Source organism: Chironomus tepperi, unplaced genomic scaffold (genome assembly GCF_022539635.2).
Source record: "Chironomus tepperi strain 1889 unplaced genomic scaffold, CSIRO-AGI_Ctep_v1 contig_74, whole genome shotgun sequence".
NCBI lineage: Eukaryota > Metazoa > Arthropoda > Insecta > Diptera > Chironomidae > Chironomus > Chironomus tepperi.
In genome coordinates this window covers 1298170-1325420 of record NW_027226196.1, presented here as the reverse complement: position 1 = coordinate 1325420, position 27251 = coordinate 1298170, and the positions used below count along the sequence as shown (strand labels likewise).

At 31.7% G+C, this 27251-nt stretch overlaps 5 protein-coding genes across 6 annotated transcripts; 3 read left to right on the top strand and 2 right to left on the bottom strand.

Moving 5' to 3' along the window:
• Window positions 1-585: 585 nt before the first annotated feature.
• Window positions 586-2535, bottom strand: LOC139101093 (UBX domain-containing protein 4). Its single transcript, XM_070653970.1, has 4 exons — window positions 2404-2535; window positions 2197-2331; window positions 987-2127; window positions 586-905 (listed from the first exon to the last, which is right to left on the bottom strand). Exons 1-4 carry the CDS (start codon window positions 2483-2485, stop codon window positions 713-715), a joined length of 1551 nt encoding a protein of 516 aa, XP_070510071.1. The 5' UTR covers window positions 2486-2535; the 3' UTR covers window positions 586-712.
• Window positions 2536-2845: 310 nt separating this feature from the next.
• Window positions 2846-8514, top strand: LOC139085638 (putative dual specificity tyrosine-phosphorylation-regulated kinase 3 homolog). The gene is made up of 7 exons (XM_070633729.1): window positions 2846-3024; window positions 3163-4592; window positions 5180-5414; window positions 5586-5667; window positions 5783-5830; window positions 5915-6028; window positions 7093-8514. Exons 1-7 carry the CDS (start codon window positions 3016-3018, stop codon window positions 7887-7889), a joined length of 2715 nt encoding a protein of 904 aa, XP_070489830.1. The 5' UTR covers window positions 2846-3015; the 3' UTR covers window positions 7890-8514.
• A 495-nt stretch (window positions 8515-9009) lies between these two features.
• lqf (epsin homolog lqf) lies at window positions 9010-18976 on the top strand. 2 transcript variants are annotated; one of them, XM_070633730.1, is made up of 7 exons: window positions 9010-9289; window positions 10398-10497; window positions 10581-11390; window positions 11454-11828; window positions 11891-12268; window positions 12349-12453; window positions 16217-18976. In XM_070633730.1, exons 2-7 carry the CDS (start codon window positions 10429-10431, stop codon window positions 16274-16276), a joined length of 1797 nt encoding a protein of 598 aa, XP_070489831.1. In that variant the 5' UTR covers window positions 9010-9289; window positions 10398-10428; the 3' UTR covers window positions 16277-18976. The 2 variants fall into 2 exon arrangements, with proteins under 2 accessions (XP_070489831.1, XP_070489832.1); XM_070633731.1 differs by lacking the exon at window positions 16217-18976 and adding an exon at window positions 13631-13735.
• A 491-nt stretch (window positions 18977-19467) lies between these two features.
• LOC139101094 (leucine-rich repeat-containing protein 15-like) lies at window positions 19468-22485 on the bottom strand. Its single transcript, XM_070653971.1, has 8 exons — window positions 22219-22485; window positions 21716-22125; window positions 20918-21070; window positions 20844-20853; window positions 20707-20782; window positions 20166-20499; window positions 19824-20008; window positions 19468-19768 (listed from the first exon to the last, which is right to left on the bottom strand). The coding sequence occupies exons 1-8, from the start codon at window positions 22439-22441 to the stop codon at window positions 19513-19515; spliced, it is 1647 nt and encodes a 548-aa protein (XP_070510072.1). The 5' UTR covers window positions 22442-22485; the 3' UTR covers window positions 19468-19512.
• A 728-nt stretch (window positions 22486-23213) lies between these two features.
• LOC139101070 (DC-STAMP domain-containing protein 2-like) lies at window positions 23214-26695 on the top strand. The gene is made up of 9 exons (XM_070653938.1): window positions 23214-23558; window positions 23614-23773; window positions 23840-23960; window positions 24105-24244; window positions 24783-24816; window positions 25244-25584; window positions 25880-26297; window positions 26360-26434; window positions 26507-26695. The coding sequence occupies exons 1-9, from the start codon at window positions 23214-23216 to the stop codon at window positions 26649-26651; spliced, it is 1779 nt and encodes a 592-aa protein (XP_070510039.1). The 3' UTR covers window positions 26652-26695.
• Window positions 26696-27251: the final 556 nt, after the last annotated feature.

Below are 27251 nucleotides of genomic sequence, written 5' to 3'. Positions count from 1 at the left end.
CTAGCCCACTCAACACATCTATACTAGTTGTCTCCGTCATTAACTTTCGTGATATATTCCAATTGTCGAAAAAATAATGAATAAGCGAGCAATGTGACTATTGACACTGCTAAATTGAGGAAGCTAAAAATTGATTTCACATAAAAAAAAGAGAGTGGCTGTTTTGCATACTGTGTGTGGCATACACATAATCATAAAGACATCAATGAGCAATCAATAAGCAGTTGTGTTTGACGAACGTACAAAAATAAAAAAAAATAAATATATCACACATAAAAAAATAATAATAATAATTTAATATGATTATTGAAAAGGTAGTTTGGTTGTTGCCTATTATTGTTAGTCATGATATTCGTGTATATTGGCTCTTTATCATAAATTTATTACTACTGCTGTTACTGTTCAAATATTAAGTGTCAGAATTATTACCATATTTTGTGTGTTTTGTTGACTCTATGATAACTGCTTAATTTGTTTAGTTATGGTTTTAATTTTCCATCAACATTATATGGATTTTCCATGATGTATCGATTTTTGAATAGTTGTTGCTTCTTATTTACACAATAGTTTATAAATTTTAAATGAATTAATTTTATTTTTAATTCCTAAATCAAATACAATTAAAATATATTATAATAAAGATTAGACAGAAATTTAACAAATCATCATTAAAAATGCACAATAAAGTAACTGACGTTGACTATCTAATGCTTTACATTTGTTGTGTTGAATTTCCGTTATATGTTTTTCTTTCCTCTTCTGAATCGCTGTCTTGTTGTAGTCTATGAATATTGCTAGATGGATTAACTCTTTTATATGTGGATGATTTAGGTATTGCGCCCGTTTGGAAAGTTGATGTTGATGGTTCGGGCTGATTGTATGCATTCATGTTTCTTTTCTTTGCTCTGTGAAGATAATTAGTGAATTAATTTATATGAAATTAGAGTTTTTGAGACCGTATGCTAGTGACCTCTATTAATACTTACGCATCGTTAGCTACCAAACTTTCTTCATCTCTTTTACGCTTCCCAACATCACTCTCAGCATTCTCCTCTCCACTTCTAAACACAAAGCCTTTAACGTACGCAAACAAAGCAAATATTGGCGAAAAGAGACCCATAATTAAAGCACTTATCATGTCAAAGAAACTGCCGTCTGTGTTTGTCGGCAAGACGGTGCTTCTATTTTGAGTAAAATTATTTGAGGTCTTTTTTCCGGGAATGATTAAAAGAACTGACGATGGTGCTAAATTTAAGTCTAGTAATGTCTTGCCAAAATCATCTGAATTAAATTCACGTCGTGGAAATACGGTAGCCAGAGTAAAATCTTTTATGTTAGTTCCTTGTAAAATGTCAGATTTGACAAACGAAAATAGGTCTCCAAAGAGCATTGTGACGTCAAATGTGACAATTTCAGCTTCACCATCTGGCTTCTTAAACTGAATTTTTGCGGAATCTGAATTTGTTGTTGGAGTTGTTGGTGTTTGAATTGGCTTTTCAGGCTCCTTGGTTTCTGGTGATGCTGCTGATGAATTAAATCTACGTGCTCGTTCCTTTTTGTCGTCTTCAATCTGCTCTAAAACTCTTCTTCTTGCCTCCATAGCTTCCATCTTTTCTTTCTTTCTTTCATCTCTTAATTGCTGTAGCTCTTGTTCATCTTGCCATTTCTTTAGATTCTGTATTTCTTTGCCTTCTTGTCGACGCTTTATTTCTCTTTCTTTTTCGAGTCTTTGTTCCTCTTTGATTTTTTCAATTCGTTTCTCTTCTATTAGTTTCATAGCTCGTTTTATTTTCTCTTGCTTTTCCGCTTCCGTTTCTACTTTTTCAGCTGGTTTCACGTCACTTGATGTTTCTGGTAACTTTTCCGGTTCCTTTTTATAACAAACTCCATCTTCACATACAATTTCTGGTGATGATTTAGGCTCAGGCTTTGTTTCTTGACTTGTTGTTGGAACTTCCTGACTTACGGGACTTTCTGTCGTTGTGCCTTTAACAACATCATTTTGAGATTTAATGATTGCATCAATAGCTTCAACAATTTCATCAGATGACTTTACTGCACTTGTAACAACTTTAATAGGAATGCCATTTTTGATGAAAAATAATGAAGGAACAGGCACTAACTGATCTGTTGCATGAATAATGAAAACAAAAACAAATAAATTTTTACACGTAATTCTTATTGGATATAACTTACAGATTTTGCAGAACTGAATATATTCAGGCTTATCGCTTTCAATCTTAATAGCGACAAATGATTTTGACTGCAGCCTTGATGAAACAGCTTCTGAATTGATGTAACTAGTTAAAGTTTGTGAATTTTCATCTTTTCCTAAAGAGAAATCATAAAGAAAATTGTGAAAAATTTTCTCATCTCAATATTTTAATGTATTTACGAGCATACCTTCACAGTAAACAACAAAAATTGCATTATTGGTCCTTGCTAAATTAACAGCTGCTCCTATATCTCCTGAATACCACTGCATTATCAAATAATTGAATATTTTAAAATAATCACAAAATCTTTCACGACAAAATAATGATGATTAATATTTTTCACTTTTGAATTTATTTTGACCGTTACAACAAGATTCAAAATTTATGCAAAATTTAACAGAGTAAACATTTGCAACATAAAGTTTCGAAATCTAAGTGATAAACTAAATAATTACAAATAAGAATCTCATAGAGTTTCATACAATAAAATAGATAAAAGTTAAAAACATGAATATTAGTTGAATTCGTTTATGCGACTCGTACATAAGTAGACATAAAAATAATTGAGCATAAACGTATACCCCTTAAATATTTTTGTAGACCTTATATTTCGAAGTATAAAATTTGCTTTAAATCTTAAAAAGTGAAAATGGAAAAAATGTAAAATTGCAATATTTCTCAATTAAAAAGCCATTATTATAAGTGAATAATGAAATTCATTAGATTAAGCTATGTTTGAGCTAAACATATATGTAAATTTAATATAAAAATGTGATCAAAAGAGCTCATTTAAAGGAAAATGGAAAATGTAAGGAGAAAGAGAAGAGAAAAAAAAAGAGTTTTGAAAAAATAGATCTATTTGTGGACGAAAATAATCAATTATAATGCTGCAATATTGTTTTAATAATTAATAATGTATTTTTATTTTTTATTTCATTTTTAATAGAAAATATCGCTAATCTGTGAGCCACAGAATGGAAATTCAAGCGAAAATAATAAGAATAATGAGGGTGGTATATATTTATCGTCATCGTCAAATGCATCTACACTTAAAAAGAGTTCTCGCATTTCCAAACATTCATTTGACAATTTAAACAGTTTACAAAACACACCCAATATGAAAATAATATCGAAAATCAATTCAATATCATCATTAAATGATAAAAATTTGGAGAAATTTTCACTAGTAGGAAATAATAACAACAACAATAGATTCTTGGCCACAAAGTCATCATATATAGACTCATTTGATTTCCTATCTGGGGGCTCTTCCACATATAATACGTTAGATACGCAGCAATTGAGCTCTGTTAAAAGTCTCAAATTTAATAATAATAGTGATAATTCTTCCGCTTCTTCTGCTGTGTTCTGGGATTTTACTAAACCTGGTGTCTCCTCGCTGCCTACATCATCAAGTACTAACTTGCGAAATACTGTCTCATCATCGAATCTAACACTCAATAATTTAAGTTATGCAGCTGATAATCAGACAAATCAGTCATCATCATCATCATCATCAACGACAATTCCTTTAGTGATCCCACAAAAATTTCAATTTAATCAGCCACAGGCACAGCCAGTTATGAAATCTCTTGGCTCAACATCATCTTCGTCGTCCACTCAGCAACAGCAGCAGCAGCACCATCATCAGCAGCAACAACAGCAGCAGCAAGATGAGCAAATGCAAATGTTATGCAGCAGAAAGAACTCACTACCACATAGTAGCAATTTAATTAATAATAATCATACAACAAATAGCAACAGTAGTGATTTAAATAATGGTGTAACAAAACAAAATACAAAACTCAATCAATCATCGACAACATCGTCGTGTATACAGGTAGCAACGGGTACGGGTACCGTTGAGAGTTTACTCCATCAACAAAATGGAACTAATCAATGTACAGATCTACAGACTCAACAGCAACAACAGCAGCAGCAGCAGCAACAACAAAGTAAATCACAGCCAATGAAATGCCCAGTTGTTGCCTCTCCTCATCAAGTTATGATGCTCTATATGAATAAATTAACACCATATGAGCATCATGAGATTTATAAATATCCGCATATATATTTTATCGGTGCTAATGCAAAGAAGCGCTCAGGTACGGGCCCAAATGATTATGACAACGAAAATGGCTCATACATTCACATACCACACGATCATATTGCATATCGCTATGAAGTGCTCAAAATTATTGGTAAAGGTAGCTTCGGACAAGTAGTTAAAGCATATGACCACAAAACACTCGAGCATGTTGCACTGAAAATGGTGCGTAATGAGAAGCGATTCCATCGACAAGCACAAGAAGAAATTCGCATTTTAAAGCATTTACGAGCACAAGATAAGGAGAATACTTTTAATATAATTCACATGTGAGTAATGTTTTAAAATTCATTATCATTGTTATTACTTGATTGATGTTGTTTTTAATTTTTAATTATGCATCATCATATTTGGTTCATTTATTTTATGTTACTACTCCGTGAGCCTCAACGAAATAATGCGCAGATTATCATCAACTGTCATATTATTTTTGAATTTTATGTTCTTTTGTTTTGAATTTTTGTTTACAAAATGATTTGAAATTAAATTCTAGAATTTAATCATTCATTCGTGACACAAATAGTTTCATTATTGTATTTACACTTTGTACTATCATTATACAGACGTATAAACACTCAAGATTGTAATGATAAGATGATTTAGAGTGATTTTTAAAATTTTTATTTTTGTAAACATTCGCAAATTAAAATTCAAAAATTTTTCTCAAAAAACGGCTTGAAATTTAGAAAGCATTAAAAAAATGGTTGAGAGAACGTGACATAATTGTCGATAATGGGAATTTCGTTTGGGGCTCAATTTCATTCAATATTTGCGCCTCATATCAGCTGACTCACTTCATTTCATTTCCTTATTATTCATGTTCTTATTTTTCTTATTATCTTTATTATATTTTAAGGTTTGACTATTTTGTATTTCGTAATCACATGTGCATAATTTTTGAACTTCTACATATAAATTTATATGAATTGATAAAGAAGAACAAGTTTCAAGGATTTAGTCTACAACTTGTACGTAAATTCGCTCACTCATTATTGCAATGTTTAGATGCTCTCAATAAATTCAAAATAATTCACTGCGATATGAAGCCCGAAAATATATTACTGAAGCAGCAAGGTCGATCGGGAATTAAGGTAGGCTATAACTAAGACACTTATTGACCATAAACAAAATAATATCGTATATATTTTTGGCAACTTCCTTATTTACACAAAAATTATGTTTTTCTTTTTTTTCCATTCCTAAATTTCTTCTTTTTCTTCATTCGCTCTTTTTTTTTATACCTCACTCTTAAAACATTGTAGGTAATCGATTTTGGTAGTTCATGTTATGAGAATCAGCGAGTTTATACATACATACAATCAAGATTTTATAGAGCTCCAGAAGGTTTGTACACTTTGCATCACACACATATTCCTTTCTGAATATTTCATTTCGATTTTTTTTTCTATCTTCTTTTCATATATATACTCAATTCAATCATCCACAAAACTAATAATAGTGATCTTGGGTGGAAAATATGGAATGCCAATTGATATGTGGAGTCTAGGTAAATACAATAATAAATAATCATAATGAAATTTATGTCATATCTTACAAAAAATCTCAAATTTTATTATATTCCATAATTAAGGGTGCATTTTGGCAGAACTATATACAGGCTATGCAATATTACCGGGCGAAGATGAATCAGATCAGCTTGCATGTATAATAGAATTGCTTGGTATGCCGCCCAAGCAAGTGCTAGGTAAATATTTGTTTATTTTTGAAACATGAAAAAAAAAAAAAAACAAGCAAACATTCTGCTATGAACACTATGTATGCCATCGACGCATAGAGAAGGAAAATAATAATAATATTGTATGTCTGCAATTGATCAATCAATGATGTGTGGGTGTGCAAGCAACGGAAGAAATTAGTTTTATGTCCTTTTTGATTTTTATCAAGGATAAGTGCTCAATTCGGATACTGAATTCGTGGGTTTTATATGTTATGGCTTATCCTTAAGAATGGCATTATTGTGTGTTGATTCGGAACTTGCCAAACTGATTTCGATTTACAATGTTTGACAAGCTCCTTAATCTAACGTTGCCCAAAGCTTTATGCTCGTCTTGATCTCGTGTATATTAAGCTTTGGTGATGTATCAAAGCTTCTGGAGAAGCACGAATTTGGAAGTGGGATAGAATTTGAACTAATGGCAATCGGAACCACACCGAATTCGAGTGAAGTAACTTACCAGTGGCTCCACAGAGGCACTTAAATGCTTGTTACCCTAGTATTGTGCAATTGTGAGATAAGCTAGGGATAATGCAGTCTTGTTTATGATACATTTAGGAGCTAAGGCGTAAAAGGGTTTGTTGACTGAGTTATAAGAATCCAGTGAGAGTTAAACCTTTAAAACCAGTAGATTATAGGTAAATCTGTGACTTAATTTTTCAAATTCTTCTTTGCTCCTTCACCACATCCAGCTATGTGATGTACACATAGAAGTAGATAAACTTCTCATTGAGTTCTACCTTGTTAACACAAGAGTAACTGGCTTGACTTTACATCAACAAGTAACCCAAAGTAACCTGATTGTTTGCATGAAATCAAGATTATGCAAATTATCGAGAGTCAGCCTTAGGCACGAAATGTTATGCGGACTTTTTTTTTCCTCCTCACAAAAAATCAATGTCTCTGTAGTCTAAGTGCTTTCATACCTAAAATAGTTATTCTAGCTAAGAATGACACAAAAAAAAAAAAATCATTAAAAATGAGCAAAAAACATGAACTTAAAAATTTTCATTTCCTTCTGTTTTTCATTTTAGAAAATTCTAAACGTGCTAAAATATTTTTTAATGCAAAAGGATATCCACGATATTGTACGACAAAAACTTTGGATGATGGTTCCGTGATAATGACGGAAGGCTTTTCGCGACGTGGAATAGTTAGAGGTCCGCCAGGGACACGAAAATTAAAAAATGCTTTAAATGGATGTGAAGATGTGTATTTTTTACAATTTATAAATGAATGTTTAGAATGGGTACCAGAAAAGAGACTCACACCAGAGCAAGCACTTCATCACTCGTGGTTTAAGCGTAGATTACCGAAACTTCCAAGTAGCGGAACAAGCAGTAGTAATAGTTATAATGCATCAAAGCAAACTCATTCATTAACAACGTCCAATAATACGCTTGCAAATAATGATGGTAAGGATATATCATCATCATCATCAATTGTTGCAGCTGGTGGAAGTAGTAATAATAAAGGAATTGCAACAAATTGCTTTTATTATGACAACACATTACATCAATTAAATATTAATAATAATCAGTATCAACACAGTGATGAGTCAAAATCCTTACCGGGAAATGCAACATTTCATGCACACATGCACAGTTCAGCAACAAAATTGGGTGATAAGTATCAATGTGAAAGCTATCAAGATTTAACGAATCCAAATCGTAAATCGACAATGACTTTAAATCGTTTAATGTCTTCATCAGTTCATTCAGCATCAACATTATCATTAGTTTCTTCTCATAATAGCACTAATAATCATAGTGGATCTTCAGCCGCAAGTGGCATATCATCGAAATTAAATTTACCACAACTTAATAATTAATAGTTAAGGCTTAAGTTTAAACAAGAAAAAAAAAAACATTAAATGAAAGATTTTATGGAACATGAATATCTCAACAAGGATAATAGGAAGTAGTCTCCTCGCACGGACGGATGACTTAAAAGCGCATCAATTTTGCCGGATCAATCAGTATATTAGCTTGAGTATTATAACGGTTTTTTGAAATTCAAAAATTATGATCTGAACTGAAATATTTTGAATTGACTGAATGATTTTTAATGATTTCCATCAAACTAAACCAGTCAGCCAAGTACTCAAAGTGATAATCCCGTGCAAATAAAAAAAAAATGCCTCCCCACATTGCGCATTTTAATGTGTATTAATGCAATTGTATCTCTTCTTCGCTATAGCTTTTATTGAACTTTTTTATTTTCTGTTTTTAGCAAAAAAAAGTAAAGTAAAAAAAAATGAGAGATGAATGATATAATTCTTTACTATTGAAATTATTGATAGAATATTAGATATTTAAAAGAAAAAAAAATAAATCTTTTTAAAATGTTATGAAAAAATGAAAGTGTCTAAGATATAAGAAAAATGATGTCTTGATAAAAAAAAATTAGATTAAATACAATCTGGATAAAGATGAAAACTATTTAAATAATAGTGAAAATTCTACTGAAGCATTAAATAAAAAAAAATTATTTAGAAAATTTCAATTAACATGGATTATTATTTTTGCAATCTTCTTCTTGTTATCCAGGTGAAATCTCTTCATCAAGTGATTATATCTTTATTACGAGATGTTATGGCATGAAATTGGTTTATGTTACTCTTTTTTCTGCACAAATTACACTCTTTATAACGGAATTGATTTAAAAATTTATATATTTATCATCATTAGACTTGCCGGATTGGTTTTTATCAATCAGTGGCTACTCGAATTTCAAGTTCTGTGTTCATTCCGTTCGGACTAAACCTTTTGGACCTTTCTTAATAATTTTTCAAATATTTACAAAGTGAATCTTCTCAAAATTCAATTCATCATGGGAAATACAAGGAATTTGGCACAAAAATACAAAGGAATCTGGGAATATCCCAAAAAATTTCGCAAATAGTTTTTGAAAAAAATCAACGGTTTTAGAAAATTCAAATGAATAAATTACAGGGGTAGTCAAGAGTCAGTTCGTGCAGGTTGCGGGTAAAAAAATCCTCCAAGAAATTCAAGTTAAAAAATTCATTTCTAAATTCTAGTTAAAGCAGATCAAATCTATTTGTTTAAAAAGTCTGAAAGTATTCATAAAGTCCAGGAAATAGCAGCCGTAATAAAAATTTCATTGACGAGCCATTAAATTCAAGTTTTTTCTGACCTTAAAATTTATTTCCTGTCATCATTCGAAATAAAAAAAATTTCATCTTGGATTAGAAAAAAAAAGTTGTGAAAGGTATATAAATTTAGTGAATCTAATGCTAATAACATGTAAATAAGTAAATATGCTTAATTAGTGATGTGTAGAATGAGAATTTGTGATGATTGCATAAAAAATATTGCGTGAAAATTCCGAGTCAAAAGTTCATCAACATTCACATATAATAATTCCTCTGTGTCTCTTTCTCCTTCTCCCACACATCTATGAATCATTTGTACTATACGTACAAAAAAGTGTATTAAATGGCAACAAAGCGCCCGTCGACAGAGACCATTATCGTGAAAGAAAAACAAAGATAAACTTTTTTTATATTTTACACAATTTCTGATTAATTCCTTGTGCATTAATTGTGTCTATATCTACAAGTATTCTACAAATGATTTACATATTTACAGTTGGAACGACTCATAAGCAGTCACAGCACAGAGAGAATGTTTTTACGCACAAACATTTTTTTTCTTTCTGTTCTGTTTTTATTTTTATTCGACTTTCATTCATAAGCACAGAATATGCGAGAGAAAAAAGAGACCTACCTAGATGAAATGCCGTTTCCACTTTACTTTCCTGTTAATAATCTGCAATAAAACACAGAATCATATTCACATACAAAAACAAAAATACTATAGCAATATGTGTGTAAAAAAATAAGGAATATAAGAGCTTATTTTTGGTGTGCAATTAGTTAATGGCATGTGAAAAAAATATAAAAGAAATTGCGTTTGTGTAGTTAGTTAAATATGGAAAAATCGATATGTGGAAAATTTCTGTGGCTTCATGCATTTATACCGCTTGTACTGCACATGTTATACGTCGCTTTGTATCATGTTTGTCTTTCAATTCCTAATTGAATTAATAATAAAGGAAAAACGACAGCGACAGGCACATAAGAAAGGAAAAATTGTCCAATAATCTCAATCGATCGTGTCATTCAATAATAATAGTACCCGAAGTCATCGATCTTGATAACATCTCAATATTTCATATTTACTTTGTCATGTATAATGCGCCCAAATTCACTACCTATCGCGAATTTTCTACGATTATTCTTCTTCTTTTATATCAACACCCAATATATCACAAATGTGTACTAATGGAACCTTTTTTCGTCTCTTCTTTGTTGCAGAATAAAAAAAAATTGAAAATAAACATTCAAAATGCAGATGAACGTAGCAGGACTGCGAAGAAATATAAAGAATTTAGCACACAATTACTCTGACGCTCAGGTGAGTGAACTGATAAGATAGCCAAATACGGGCTGATAACTTAATTTTTTTTTGTTTTTTTCTCGACTCTTCGCGATGTTTAGGTAAAAGTGAGAGAAGCGACAAGTAATGATCCATGGGGTCCATCGTCAACAATTATGGCTGAAATAGCCGATTTGACATATAATGTTGTTGCCTTCTCTGAAATCATGCAAATGATATGGAAACGAACAAATGATCATGGAAAGAATTGGCGTCATGTTTATAAAGCATTATTATTGCTGGAATATCTTATTAAGACGGGATCAGAAAAAGTAGCACAACAATGTAAGGAGAATATCTTCTCGATTCAGACACTTAAAGACTTTCAGCATTTGGAGGAAGGAAAAGACCAAGGAGTTCATGTACGTGAGAAAGCAAAGCAGTTAGTAATTCTATTGAAAGATGACGAACGATTAAAGGCTGAACGTGCGAGAGCATTAAAGGCAAAAGAGAGATTTGCAAGAACTGCAAGTGGATTTGGAAGTGATGGTTCAATTGATGGTCCAAGTAGAGATACGCCAGTTTGGCCAGAGTCTGATAGACGAAGTTATAATGATATGGAATTTGTTAGACCACAGACTGTCGGCGAAGAGGAATTGCAATTACAATTAGCTATTGCAATGTCAAAAGAGGAAGCTGATCAGGAGGAATCAAAGAGACGTTCTGATGATGTGAGATTGCAGCTTGCTCTTAGCCAAAGCGAACAAGACTTTAAGAAACAGGATGGCGATAAAAAGAGTGAAGGTGCATTAGTAGACTTGTTAGACATTTCCTTTGGTGCTGCTGGTATTTCCAGTCCACCACATTCAACTGATGCTTGGGGATTACCTCAATCATCTCAACAACCACCACAGCCAGCAGCTCGTTCATTGGTAATAAAAAAATACATTTTATTGACATTAACATTACTTTATATCTGCTATAAATCATAACAGGGCAATAATATAGATATATGGTCGGCGCCAAAACCAGATCCATGGCTGCCTCCACCTCCAATGAATAACACAGCTTCAGCATTTCCTTTAACATCTGAAGCAAGGATGAAATCGCCTGCTGCGAATTCTAGTTCCTCAATTGAGGGATGGCTGCAAAATGTTCCTCCACCAACATCAAATGCAGTTCCAGTGTTGCCTGCAAAACCACTTTCAAACGAATTAAACGAATTAAATTCGTGGCCAGTTAAAGCTGATCCTTGGGCAACTAATAATAAGCCACCACAACAAGTGCCTGATCCATGGAATTCAAAGACTTCAACTGATCCACTCGATCCTTGGGCCCCACTTGCTGGTGGTGGTGATTTAGCTAGTGGCGTAAGTATATCCTTAAAATTTCTTGGAAAATCATTGCTAATAAGCTGTTATTTTGTATTTAGTTTCCAGCACCTTCACGTCAAACAAATAGTGCTCTAGCTGGTCTTACGCCTGGTTCAGATTTGGATGAGTTTGATATAATTACAAATCGTAGTAAATCAGCGCAGCAGACATCATCGTCGCCTGCAAATGACATGATGATGAATCGTGAAAATAATAATCTTAATGATTTACTCGATTTAGATCCACTTGCCCAAAAGAAAACGACACCACAATCCAAGACTCAAAATCCTGCAGCTTTTCTCGGTGAAAATTCAGCTCTTGTTAATCTAGATAATTTGATAAAGCCAATAAATCCATCGAGTAACAATAATGCATACAATCCATTCAGTGACTCACCGGCGATGAAAAGGAATTTATTCCAACAGAATCAGCCTCAGGTATGACGTAAAATGATATGACTCACGATGATGGATTTAAAAGATAATAATTTTAAAACAATTTTTGTAATTTTTCGTAGAATCCGTCCATGAATCAATTAAAACAGCAACAACAGTTTCCAGTTGCGCCACTTCAATCAAAAGATCCTTGGGCACCAGTAAACAATAGTAATGATAACAATCAGGTAAGTTAATTATGATAAAAAGGAACTAATGTCTTCAATGAAAATTTACTTAAAATCGTCATTTCTTTATTTAAAATAAATTCTATGATCAAGTCGAATGTTTATGAGGATATTGATAATGGTGATTTAAATAATAATAATTTTATTATGACAATCGATAATACAGATGAATTGAATAACATTAATAACATAACAGCAGACGATGACGAAGTTTTCAATACAAATTACGTAGACAATTCAATTGCATTAGCTACGAATTATAGCAAAAGCTTAAATGACATTCGTATGACACATGAAAATGTTCCAATGCGACCTAATTCACTCGCTATAACAGATGACCATTTCATGTACAGTAATAATAATAATAATGACAATACTAAATGTTTTATCAATGATAATGATGTGAGTACTTCAAAGCAAAAAAATCTCGTCCAACAAACATTTTTGCAATAATTGCTCAAAATGAATTTTCATATTTCAAGTTATTTTATATTATAGTAGTTGTGCGAGTAGTCGCTATAATGTACTTATCATTATGTATCTTGTTTTATGGCTTATTCATTCTCAGCTCATTATCACTTTTGAAGTTTTTTTATAATCACCATCGGACATGTAAACAATATTGTTTCTCCAATATCTATTCGATTGGGGAAAACTGCTATTGAAATTGGATATTAAATATTCATTTCTAGCGCACTTATGAAGATCATAAGATTGATTGGGAAGTAAATTTTTTTAACGGCTTTCAAAATTTTAAACGTTTATTGAGTTTTAAAATATTGAATTTTCTAACGGTTGTCAAAATTTTAAATTTTTAACGGTTTTAAAAAATTTGAAATTTGAATGATAGTCAAAATTTAGATTTTTTAGCGGCTTTCAAAAATTTGAATTATGAATGGCTGTCAAAATTTTAAATTTTTACCGGCTTTCAAAAATTTGAATTACCAACGGATGTTAAAATACTGAATTTTGAACGACTTTTTGAGATTCAAATTTTTTACCGGCTTTTAAATATTTAAAATTTTTAACAGCTTTTAAAAATTCAAACCTTCAACGTATTTGTAAAATTTGAAAATTATGATCCAAAAAGTGCGCTAAAATTCAAATTGATTACAAAACAACAGTTTTACATGTTTAATGTATAATTAAATTTTCAACCCTACTACTATTCTTATAGCCAGCAATACGAAGCGGTTGGATGCTTAAATAATCGATAATAGTATTATTGTTGGTTATTAATCTGGTAATGACCTTTGTATACTTTTTCCTTCACATTACATAAAAATTTACTTTCTTGTATTTTACATAATTTTTCTTCTTTTCCTTTTTATTCACTTGTTTTAATTAAATTATCAGACCTTCCACAAATATTTATTCTCGAAGTGTTATTATTATCGCTAATTTCTTATTTAAGTAGTTACAGCACCGTCACATGTTTATTTCATATTTTATTTTCACATGGAATTTTTACTATTTTATTTACTTTACTTATTATAATGCAAAATGTTTTGTTCTATTGTAAGATATGAATTTATTTTTGATTATTATGTTGAATATTTTTTCGGAAATATTATTTTTAATTTTGGCAAATATTTTTAGTATAATTGATAAGCTGTTTGGGTCATAAACTTTGTTACATTAATTTATTTTTAATGGAAATATTGCGTATTACTTTATGAAGTCTTTAATGAAGTTATTTTGGCTTAATTAGGGTTTCTGACAGCGGTTAACCGTTAACAGCATAACAGCGGTTTTTTACCTGAAAATGCGGTTAACGCAAAACAGCGGTTATAGAAAATTAACCGCTGTTAACATCATTTTTATCTGAAAAGGCTTTAAATAAGAAAAATTTAACGGAAATTTTGAATTTTAATAAAAAAAAATTTAATTTTTTTCGTAAATCTCTCCTTTTTTGTAAGAAAATGTGAGTTTTGGATAAAGATTTTATGCTAGAATTCCTTTGAAAAACTTGAAAGATTTTGGGAATTTTTTTTTCAAAATCTCGCGATTGTCTTGGAGTTAAGGGCAATTTCCGTCTTGCTTGCCTTTAAAAAATCAGGAAAATTTCGGTCCAAATTGCTGCGTAGAGAGTGTTCTTAACTTTCGCACATTTTTGTGCAAAAAAACAGCATTGCTTTCAAATATATCATACAAACGGCTTAATGTTTATGAATTTTCAATAGAAAAAATAATTTTGGAGTTCATCAATTATTAAAAGTTATTCTTTTTTCTTTGATTTTGATAAATATCTTTACTTTTGTAGGTTTACGTAACCTAATTCAACCATATGAGCCAAATAAAAAGAAAATATATCAATAAAAAGCTCATTAACATGTAAAATTGTGATATTATTAAAAATTCTTAATAACCGCTGTTAACCGCGTTAACAGCTGTTTTGAGTTTTTTCGTAACAGCATAACAGCGGTTATGAAAAAACGCGGTTAATCAGAAACTAGGGCTTAATTGATAACAATTCCCATAAAATGTATTGATACATTTTTGATAGCAGCACAAGACGACATAAGACTCAACTTTGCAGCCTCACAGAAGTATATGAAGATAAAAGTTAGGAGTATGGAGGGAAACAAGCATTAAATGAATGGAATATGCCTGAAAGTATCACTTGATGACTGAAAACGAGGAACTGTATTAGAACTGTATTAGAATTTGAGAATTGTGTTCCTGACCTTACATAGTTACAGTTATTAAAAAGTAATGAATTTGACATATATTGTGCGTGTTAAAATCGATCAGCTAAGCTGAATTTGAAATGATTCAACTTCTGAGTGATGTGCAATGTTGACAATTGCTCAGAGTCAGGAACAAATTTAGGCGATTAGGATTTTCTAGCTACTTCCTTGTTGAGAGTGATTCAGAGCTTGAAGTCAACTTGATTTTAGTTTAGTTGACAATTCAATACAAGATTCGAGTCAACTTCGAACTTTGCGTATAAATGACAGTCCAGTCTGTCATTAACCTAAGAGAGTGACTCATCCCAACTCTAAATTCAAACAAACTTGATATATTCTACCTTGAACTTGTACGCTGCACATGACCTTCATTAGAATTGCTTTCAACAATTTTAAAGTTAGAAAAAGTCAATGAAAAATTTTATATAGACATGAAAGTTTAAATAAGATATAGAACATGTGTGTGATGTAGTTGCGGATTTGGATTATTTCCAAATACACTTATCCAATCAAAGGCATATTTTCAAAGGGTTTTAAGACAGCTTAGCATTTAAGTTAGATATAATCACACATGATCAGCAAAGACTTAAGGATTATGCACAACGTGTGAACATGCAAAGAATTACAAAATCATTCATTGCAAAGCAGCTTTACACTTTTTAAGATTCTAAAATTAGTTTTGTTGAATTTTTAAGCACATAACAGCACACTTCCACTTTTCAAGTCATTCATATGCAAAATTCTTACATTCATGTTCATCAATGGGCTATGAATAAGTACTTAATGTGGGTTTTCGGTGTAAAAGCTTCAAATTTTGAACTTGAAAGCTTTGGAACTTTTTGACTAATACAAAAATTGAACAAAAAGTAGAGATTGATGTCAATTTGGATATTATATGGAAATTTGACTCAAAATTTTGAGTATAAAATCCGAATCGGCATCAAGCTTCTTAAAATAAGGTTTTATAAAGTAATATTAATATTCCTTAAAAAGACTGCAATATTTATGACCCAAAACTCAATTCAAATACTGCATCAAATCGTTAATCAAATTTTCTTCTATTTTCATTTCAGAACACCATAAATAATAATAATATTGGATGGAATCCAAATCAATCAAATCCATTTCTGTAATTCTGTGGAATTCTAAACTGGATTTTAACTGCTTTTTTCTATTTTGATGGTAAAAAAAAAAAAATACAAAAAACAAAAAAATCATAAAGTTTTGATGATGAATGAAAACTTTTTGGATAACTATAGAAAGTATGTATTATATTAGGATGAAAAAAAGGATAAAAAAAGAAAACTTTTTAATGAAACATTTTGCTATTCAAATTTATAATTATAATAATTATAAAGCGAAGATGATTATACAACTGTATTTAGATAGTTTTTGGACATAAATATGCAATTCATAGCTTCAGCAAAAACATAAGTGGATGAAAAAAATCATTTTTTAAATTCTTTACATAAAAGAAGCTTCAGTCATTGCAACTCAATGCATAACAAAACATGTTAAGCCTCAATTACTTCCGTGTTTTTTTTTTCATATGTTCTTTATGTCATTTTTTTATGTAAATCGAGTTAGAAACTCTTCATTGTACAACGACTCAGCAATAATTACTGAATGAATAATCATTTTCTTATTCAATCAATCAATCAATTTGCACTAATTTAGATGATAATTGATCATTTGAGATTTTTCTATTGTCTACCTTTTTGCATTCATCTTTTATTTTTTTTGTTTAAATCTTATGTATACTTCACTGTGGAAAAATGATAGAAATTATGTCGATAAAAAACTATGTGCAAAAAAAAGTAAAAAATTTATTTAATTAAGGGAAAATAATGTGACGTAAAGACTTGCTGGTTGTGGATAGTGACTGGGACTTATTTGATTTTTTGGTGAGGTTCTTTGGGGTATTTTGGTTTGATTAGTTATTTTCTGTTAGACTAAAGTAGAACAAGTGTAGAGCTAATTTTAGGATCGAGTCGGCGTAATTGGAGTCGACCTCAAATTATGGACTACTAACTTCCATGGCTAGGGCGCAGTTTGGAATGTGAAGATTCAAATAAACTTAGATAAAATATAATAAAGAGATAAAGATAATAAACAAGCAGTTAAAGCTAAAGTTGGACTTAGTCGTGATAAATTACATTTGTCAACTTCATGATGTAACCGAATGGTATTGAATGTGACAAACTTAATTATTCGTTGAAAACAACAGTCGAGACAACTTCACATCTTGCCACGCGACGACGTGTCGGTGTCTTTGCAACTATTTTATGCTGCCCGAAGTGAATGTCATGAAGACCAAGATATATGCTAACGATTCATCTACTTAAAACACAGAGTCAAGAATGCAATCTGCTGTCCAGATATGTTTGGATTGATTATAATGTTTAGATGCTAATGCTCTATGAAACGTAGATTCCTAGACTAATATATGTTCTCTAAATTATTATGCATCTTGATAAAAATAGTATCAATGTTCAATAATATCACAACAAACACAATTTCCAATCGATTTTCCTCAGAATAAATTAACTAAAAATACTTTCAAATCAAGTTCACCCCAAAAAAAAACGCAAGATTAATCCAGTGCGAAAAAGTAATAAAATGTTGCGTGACTGTCACATAACTGTCATCGAATTTCCGCCGTCAAGTTAGAAACCCATAAAGTTGTTTTTTTTTATCACAAATTTATTTCTAAAAGTGTCACATTGTGTGTCGCATAACGGTTACATAGAATGAAGACATTTGAGTGTCATTTGAGTCGTAAAAAAGTTTGTGAACTTTTTGGTGACTGTATAAATAGTAATCAAGAACTTTATTATCGATGATTCATAAAATCGGCATTAAATGCTATTCAGTCACTTCCAACAATCAGCAACAATGATGTAATGAACTTACTAAGTTTCTATCAAGCATGGGATTATAATAACTAATTACCTAATACACAAAAAAAACACAACAAATCAGTAATCAATGAATGTTTGAAAGATTAAATATCCACGTTGTGTCTGTAAATTGTGCATTGTTAATTACCTCAGTAATTAATTTACTAATGCGTTTAGGAATGAGAGAAAAAAGTTCTAACTTAATTGTATATCCGACAAAATTGACTTTTTTTGAGAAAATTGTTAGTATTATTGTAATGGAATCGAGTTACAGGAGTGAATGGGTGTGTTCAGGTCACACCTCAATCTTCCCTTAAATCGACCATAATTCAAAATGTTGTTTCCCCTTTTGTATCAAAAGTCGTACGTTGTACACCATTTTTGTTGTTTTTTAATTAACATTGCATAGTGGTATTTGCAAAGAAATTCCATGAATCGTGTACACTGTGCGACTTTTGTAATTTTTGTCGGAAATATTAATTTAAAATGGAACTTTTTTGTTTGGAACTTCCTGAACAGCATGTAGAGAGTTGTAATGAGTGTAAAATTTTACCATTAACTCCCTTTCAGATTATTAATATTTTAATTCTACTTTAATGTCATCTACGAAGGTCAGATGATGAGCATGTTCATAGTGTACCACATTGAGTACAAATTGGCATGCTCATCAAACTTGATCAAGTACTTTATTGAAAATGAAGTATATACATATTAATTTAATGTAGTCAATTCAATTTATACATAAATTATTATTCTTTATATTATAATTATTATTATTATTATTATTATTACAATAATTTGTTGCAAGTCTGCGAGTATATAAAAAAAATGATCAAAATTTTAAGTTTGTAATGCAACATGGAATCCATAAATTAATAGAAAATATACATTCTGTAATTTGCTAATAATTAAAATATATTTTTCTAAAATCAATTGCAGCTTTTTACTATAATTCAATATTTCTTGCAGGATTAATTAGGGTTAATAGATGTTCTGAGCAACTCCGGAGCTTTTACTGGACATTCTCGATTTTGAAAAGGATATGAATGGCTACTATTTAGGATTTTCAAGTATACAATGCTTATTTAAGTAAATATTAGAGCATGGAAGCATTAGCAGTGGTCTAAGGACGTACAACTTCAAGATTTAACTCTCTAGATCAGTGTTGTTAAAACTGTGTGTCGCAACACAGTGTGGTGTCACTATGTGATGTCACGACACACTAGTGTGCTGCAACTGTGTTATGTCGATCGTGGCTCATCACCAAGTTGTGACAATGACTTAAATAGACGCTAGCTGGACAATGGTGTCGAATCAAGTTGCATAAGAGTAGATGCGCCACTCTTGCAACCTGAAGCTAGAATATCACTGCTGTAACATAAAATCAAGCAACAATCTTCTCTTCCAAAACTCAAAAATCTAATTGTAATCTCAAATTGTACATCCAGTACACTTTATTAACAACTTAATTACATTTCAAATGCAAAACTTGATCGATCACCTACTTCGATAGGCATTCCATCTAAGAATCGATCATACATTCCATAATTTTCAATCTTTGCTTGCTCCTTAATACATGTTGTTTCAGGTATGACAACACAGTCTGGATTCTTAATATTTTCCTTGACATTAACGAATTTGCATTTGTTGGTACGTGCCCAAATGAGAATTTCCTTCATGCAGATGCATTGGAGTGGATTTTTGCCTATTGATATTCTTTGGAGTCTGGAATTTAAATAATAAGGGAATAAAGTGCTAAAGGAATTTGAGTATCACATACTTTTTCAGGTTTGTAGTGTCCGGAATAAAGGATATCCGATTGTTTTGAATGCTAAAGTCCTCCAAAGCATTGAAATTCTTGAAGAAAGTTGGCTGCAAGAATTCAATTTCGTTGTCATCTAAGTAAAGTTCTTGGAGGTTGATATTGTTCTTTAAAGCATCTGGGGATAATTCTTTTAGCTTGTTCTGGAATGAAAGAAGAAGGAAGTTAGTTCATCTTAAGCTGTGTTGTTCAAACTATCACGCGGCACGTCTGCATTTGTTCTACGGTATATCACTGTGCCGCGACATACTAAGTGGATAGCACTGATTTAGGTATGTTTGGACCTAACCACTTACTTACCGACGACAAATTCAACATCACCAAATTCTTAAGGATTGCAAACAGATTAGCATCAACTGTCGAAATCTCATTTTGTGCCAAATTCAACTTCCTCAATCTATTTCCACCAAATTTAGTTCCAAAATATTCGGCCGTAAATGTCTTAATTTTATTGACTGACAAGTCCAGATTCCTCAACTGTAGATTATTCTCAAAAGCATTTGGATGTATTTTTGCAATTTTATTATTATCGAGGTACAATGTCTGCAGCAAGGTCTGCTTCATAAAAGTTTTCTGATAAATTTCCGGTATTTTGTTGTTACAAAGGTCAAGAAAAGTGAGAAGCGGCAGGTGACTGTAAAGAGCAAGGTTATTATGTCACTAATGTATTAAGTACTGAGAACGGGATTCGAGTCGATTTGACTTAAAGCAAGATATGAGTAGCCATGCAGTGTAATTATAGAAGTCCTGAACAGCACAACGTGTTGGAAGACACGAAGTTGCTCCAATGATCCGGGACGACTCCTCGCATTGTGCCACTTGGGAATCCTTTAATACTCACGTAAAGCAACTTTGATATAAAATTCCAATTGCATTATACGACAAGTCCAGTTCGACGAGTTTTGTCTTCTCGCCACCTATAAATTAGCATCAGAATTCATCAAAAATCCAATCTAAATTCCAAAGAATCTAACATACCTCCAAATGTCTAAAATATTAATGACCATAATTAAATTATCATGTCATAAATAAAAATTAAAGCTATAGATTACCCAATCACCAATATGAGGTATCTTGTTGTTGCTAAGATTGACATATTTCAGACTTTCGAGTGTCTCAAGCCATCGGTCACCAATACCATGAATAACATTTTCTGCCAAGTTAATGAACTCTAATTTAGGCATTCGAACGTAATTTCCACCAATCTAAAATTAAGAAGATATTATTATTTTTGTGCAACTGAGGGGATTCTAATGAAACAGCATTAAGCGCAACGACGCAAAAGCGCTGGATATTAATTGATTAATGATAATGTCTTTAAGACTTAGTGAAAAAGGAGATTAGAAGGGATTACTAAGCTGAGATGCAGACTCAAATAGCACATGTCGAATTAATTGATCCAAAATTCGGTACCATGTCAAACAGGACAGCGTGATCCTGGTGCCGGATTATGAATTGATTAACCCACTTGCAATAGGTCAGCATGACTTATGCGTGTGGGTCTGGATTTTTAATCAATTAACTGATATAGGAATCAAACTTAGTCCTTGCTGCATATGCGAAAGTATAATTTCTGTCTGTTGCCTTATAGATAGTATTTTCGACCTGGCAGATTCGTCTGCATATACCTGAACTTAAGTGAAATAAGCTTGACTCTGCTGATGCTTAGCTTAGATCCAGAACTTGTTTCAGCAAACTCTAAGGTGAACATCGAGAAATTGAACGAATTTTCAAACAGATTTCATGAGATAGATCCTTAATGACTATCAGGTGCTGAAGCTCAGGAGTGTATTCAGGAAAGGAGAGGGATTGGAACTCCAACAGTTCATCATTTATATTATGTAACTTACATTATTCAAAGCATTTCCTTTCAAATTCAACGTCCTCAATTGATCGAGATTTTCAAAATGCACCGACTGTATATGATTATTAGTCAATGCAATTGTTTCAATTTTCTTTGAATCCAAAAACGTATGTGCTTCCAAAAACACCAAATCATTATTCGATGCATTAAAGAACTTTAATTTAGGAAAATACTTCATATTATCGCGTCTCAACTCTGTCATTTTGTTACGGCTGATATCAAGACTCTCAATATTTTTCTTCGTGAACCAGCTGTTCTTAAACGTTTTTATTCCTGTATTTGATATGTCGAGTTCCCTCAATGAGTCATACGAAGTAAATCCGTTGTCACTAAAATTCAGTGTTCCCGCACGACATAAGTCGAGTGATTGTATAAGATGAAGATAAGGAACATTGACTTGAATAGACACAAAAATATTGAAATTATTTTAAAGCTTGCCTGACTACTTTAGAATCAATTAGCATTTCAGCTGATAAGACAATCAATTACCTGCACTGTTTGTAAATTCCACAACTGGTGCCTTATTGATTATTTTGACATTTAGCCATGCTGGTGTGTTCTTTATCTCATCTGCGATATCGTTCATGGAATTGACATTTTGACAAAGCACTGATTCTGGTTCATTTGGTCTTCCTGACACAATTGAGCACTTTTGGGCAGTGGAAAATTTTAGAATTAAGAAAATTAATAAAAATTTGATTTTCACATTCATCTTTAAGTCTTCACTTGATGAGAATCTCTAAGAGACTGAGGGGATTTATGGCTCCTTATCAATACTCAATTCACTCAAGTTCATGAACTTTTGGGTCTCTCAAAAATTGATTTGTTTATTATTTGATTATGCTGGGAATTTCGACATCAGATGCTTTTTTGAAAGCTTGATATGGGATTTGTTTTGGAGATGGATGGGTTGAAGTCTGTGATATGGAGTGGTTAATTCAACATTGAAATTGTTGCAACAGCAGAGGTTAACTGAGGGTTTACTGAGGAATACTAGATTAAACCAGATTTAAAACCAGTTTATTGGTTATTTCTCAAAGGGGTTCATGTATCTCTTCTGCATAATTCTGAACAACGGATCCCTATTCAGGACTCGAACCGACGTTCTACAGTTTCCGTTTGCTTGCTCCCGCCTCTAAGCTGTCTGGTTAATCGACTATATGACAAAGTGCCATATATAAATTAAGCATGTTCTATATCCTTCTTAATGCTGCTCTCCCTATGATAGACTATTAAAATTCCATTATTAGGATCCGATTCCAACACTGGAGTGTCCTTGTTAACACAGAGTTGACTAGAAGAAGATGATAGTATCGGAAATGCACATAATCACCTCAATTTAGTTATCATACTCAAGTGCATACTCCTTGTCTTTTCGGGTAAGTCACTAAATAGAAGACCAATCCTTTTCAAGAGCGTCAATATTCCAAATCCATGATCTCAAATGTAATTCAACAAAATTCATCACAGTAATCATCTTCAAAATGAAGAAAGAAAACAAGAAAAAATGGAAATTCGTAATTTTCCTATCATGTCTAAAAGCATTGGCCATCCTGACATTTTCCCTTAACAAGATATTTCAAGACTTTTTCGAATATTCGTTGCTGAAAACTTGGATTATAATATTCTCCGTCATCACTCCATTGGCAATTCTAATTACTTTTCATACATATTCACAATGTATTTTTATGCTGACTATTCCTCAAATTGTCAGCAAAAGGGGAAGAATGTTTTTGATTGCTGCTGCATTTTTAATTGCATTGTCAGGTCCAACAAAGAATTTGATTAGGAATGGTGAAATATTGGCGGAAAGTTTGAGCTGCTCGCAGGTAATGTCTCGGATTTATTAGGAGCTGTATAAAGCTAATGTTTATTAATATTTAGGACCAAGTAAGAATGGCACTCAAAAATCTCTTCGATGCTGCAAAAGAGCCATACAAAGTGGCCAAAAAAATGGTCGCAAAATTACTTCCAGTTATTAAAAGGAATATTGAAAGAATTAAGGGAAATCTGTTAGAAATGAAGCAAAACATCGTCAATGTTGGTAAGCATTCCAATCATCAGCTTAAATTTCAGAATTAACCTTAAATTGAGCATATAATATCAACAGTGAGAAGCATTAAAAAGGCATTTTTATGGTTGGAAAACATCGTTAATGTATGCAACGAAAAAGAAGGTTCTCCGTTTGCAAAATGCGAAGCTGCTCTAGATGAATCTATCAAAAGTTGCCGGTAATGTCAATGAAAACCTTACAACTTATTAAAGAACAATTGTATGGTTTTTGTTGAGGAATCAAAAACTGTTGTATGGTTTCTGTGGAGGAATCAAAAACTGTTGTAAGGTTTTAATAAATATTTTTGATTCTTTTTTATTAGGGATAAATTTGGACCATTCAGCTTTCTGTGTGAATCAACGAACGTCGTGAAAGGTTTTTGCTATCTTCTCAAGCCTATTGAATATTTCTGTGAAATGATTGACTTTATAAGCGATGATGTTCTTCAAGCTATTGAAAAAAGTTAGTATCTTCTTAAAAAGAGCAGCAAAGTTGCAAAACAGACACCTGTCACAGACAAAAACTGTACAATTTCTTAATAATTTGTATTGTTTTGTAAGAAAAGCCGTTTTTTTGTATGATTTTTGCCCGTGACAGGTACCTGTTTTGTAACTCTGCAGAATAGAACCTTACCCGAGTGGACAAAACGTGAGCGAGATCGAAACCGAAATCGAGACTCCAAGGGGAGTTGCACTTCTTAAAAGTCTCGGTAATATTTAAGTCTAACAAGTTTCGAGATTATTTTTGATCATATTCGATCCCATTCATCTTCTTTACACATGTCTAGACACTTTTATAATGAACAAAAAGCATAACATACTTCCCGAACAATCTAGAAATAGAATATCATAGATTCACCAAATATGACCTTCAAAACAACCTCAAATATCACATCTAGCAATAATATCAAAAAACAAAATCCAAAACCACATAACCTAGCATGTTTTTGTCACTCGATAAATATTCTATGTAAATTTAATTCCATTTTTATGTTTTACAGAAATGAAAAATTTCATAGCAAAAGTTGAAGAAATGTTTTATGTTTCTGTAAGCATCGACCACGACTTCGACTTTCACACAAATTCGTCGAAATCGATTGATGAAATTCATTCTGAAATTAGTCAAGAGATAAAAGCCAGAACAAGCCATGCATTGAAATTTATTGATTATATCAATTTTTTTCTCAGCTTTTACTTCATCATGATTTATTTTAAGTATGTCTGCAACATTTGCTTAATGTTTTGTCATTTTCATCCAGAGTTGGAATACAGGCATCTGTCACAGACAAAAACCGTACAATTTCTTAATAATTTGTATGGTTTTGTAAGAATTTGTACGGTTTTTCTAACAAAACCATACAAATTATCAAGCAATTGTACGGTTTTTACTTGTGACAGGTGCCTGTTTCCCAACTCTGCCTTCATCACACATTCTTTCTATCCAAAATAACCAATAATTTAGGGCAATACGATTTCACAATAGCTACATGACAAGTCTAAGATATAAAAATATTTTCATATCAAATCAATTTCTAAAAATCGACAAATATCGTTGCGAATTAGGCATGGATCAAGTTATGCCATTAACACACAATGAGCGAAAGTATTTAATTCAAATGACATCAATTAAGCTTGCACGTTATGAATGGCGTCATTTACTAAAATCGACTGTTTTCTTGTTGTTCTCAACGTTGCATTTGTGTGGCATTGTGATGGCTGATTATTCACTTTTTTGGATTGTGACAATGATACGCTTTTACGGAAGTCAAGGCAGTTTGGCATCAAAAAATGCTGAAAATGATGGTGAAAACTGGTTTTGTTTTGTTGTTTTTGTTTACTATTTTTTTAAAACGTTTTTTGAGAATTGTCATGTTGTTTAGACAATCTGAATTGCTGAGCATGTGTTTTTGTAGCATTTCGGATGAAAATTTCAAATTTTGAAAAATCGTTAAAATTTAAATTTCAAAAATCCGTTAAATTTCAATTTTTTTTAAAGTCAATCTTCTTACAATGCCAAGTTCAATGCTATTCAGCATAAATTGCATCTCCATTCCCATTTAGTCCATAACAATCAACTTCATTCACACTCTCATTTCAGTTGATTTAATGTCAGTCAATGTGTCTGGTCATGGAATTATGGCGGATTTCTGTAAAGAACTTGTTAATGTAATGCGACCATTAACACATATTAATGACGTTGATTTTGTGACATGCCTCCCACACGGTGAAACTCCAAATTTCAAGAAATATGAAGCTATAGCGATGCTTGTTGCAAGTTCATGGATTATTTTATTTTTTGAGCCATACTCTTTGAGACTCAGGAATGTTATTATGGAACATTATTATCCAAAAAGATCTGATGATCGAGTCAATTGGTTATATCATGAGATATTAAAAAAACGAACTGGATTTACGAAATTTGCAAGAAAGCAATTAAAAGAAAAGCTGTTTAGTGATGGAAGATCAAGGGAAAGTCCATCCACGTGCATGCAAATTTTAAGATCAAAATTTAGTCGGTAATTCATTAAAACTTAATGCTTTAATTTGATCATTCATTCCTGCTGAGTCATTTTTTCAGATTTTGGATATTTCGTAAACTTTTTGGATATAACGAAAGTCTTTCGTGTCTGGTGTGCAGTAAAATGATGAAGCAGTAAGTAGACTTGATGCAAAAATTTAATTAATTTATGTAAATTGATAAATCTAAAAATACTTTTAAAACCAGCAACGATGATCTCATAAGATGCGAAACTGATGGATGTATTGGTGCTTATTGTATTGAATGTTTCAATAATTTGAGAGACACATGTCCGTTATGTAGAAATTTACTTGGATATAGTGATGCAAGTGATATTGATGAGGAAGTGTAAGTATCAAATTGACTGTATAGATTTTGAAGACCGGGTGGCACTAGGTTCTTTTTGGAGATTAACGTTTTGTAACTGTGGTTGGATGTAGATGTAATTAAGAACTTCTTACGGATTTTATTTGTTTATATTGATGTTTATTCTTTGGAGTTCAAAAACAAACTGAGCTTTTTTAGACAAAAAGGGGCCTTCAACTATGTAAAATAAATAGTATTCAAATCTTAAATGACCGGTATAACACAAATGGAGTTAGAATCACAAAAATTGAAGAATCTATGTAGATTTGTGTTGGACGGGACGTATGTGAGAAGCTGTGCATTCAGAGGATTAAATATTGCACAGGAGAGGGTTTTTTGGGCTATAGCCTTCAATTTTTGGACTTAAATTGGTATGGAAGGTTCAAACTCTTTTAAACATTTAACTGTCGCGATTATTTTTTCTGTTAAAGATCTAATTGGACCTTAATACACATAAACATTCATTTTCTAAAACCATTCCAGTGGATCTTCAGAAGAAGAACTCGAAAACGACGAAAATTCCCCAACTTCGAAGCTCCTAAAACGATAAATCATCAAAAATTTCAAAAAAAACTTATTCATCATA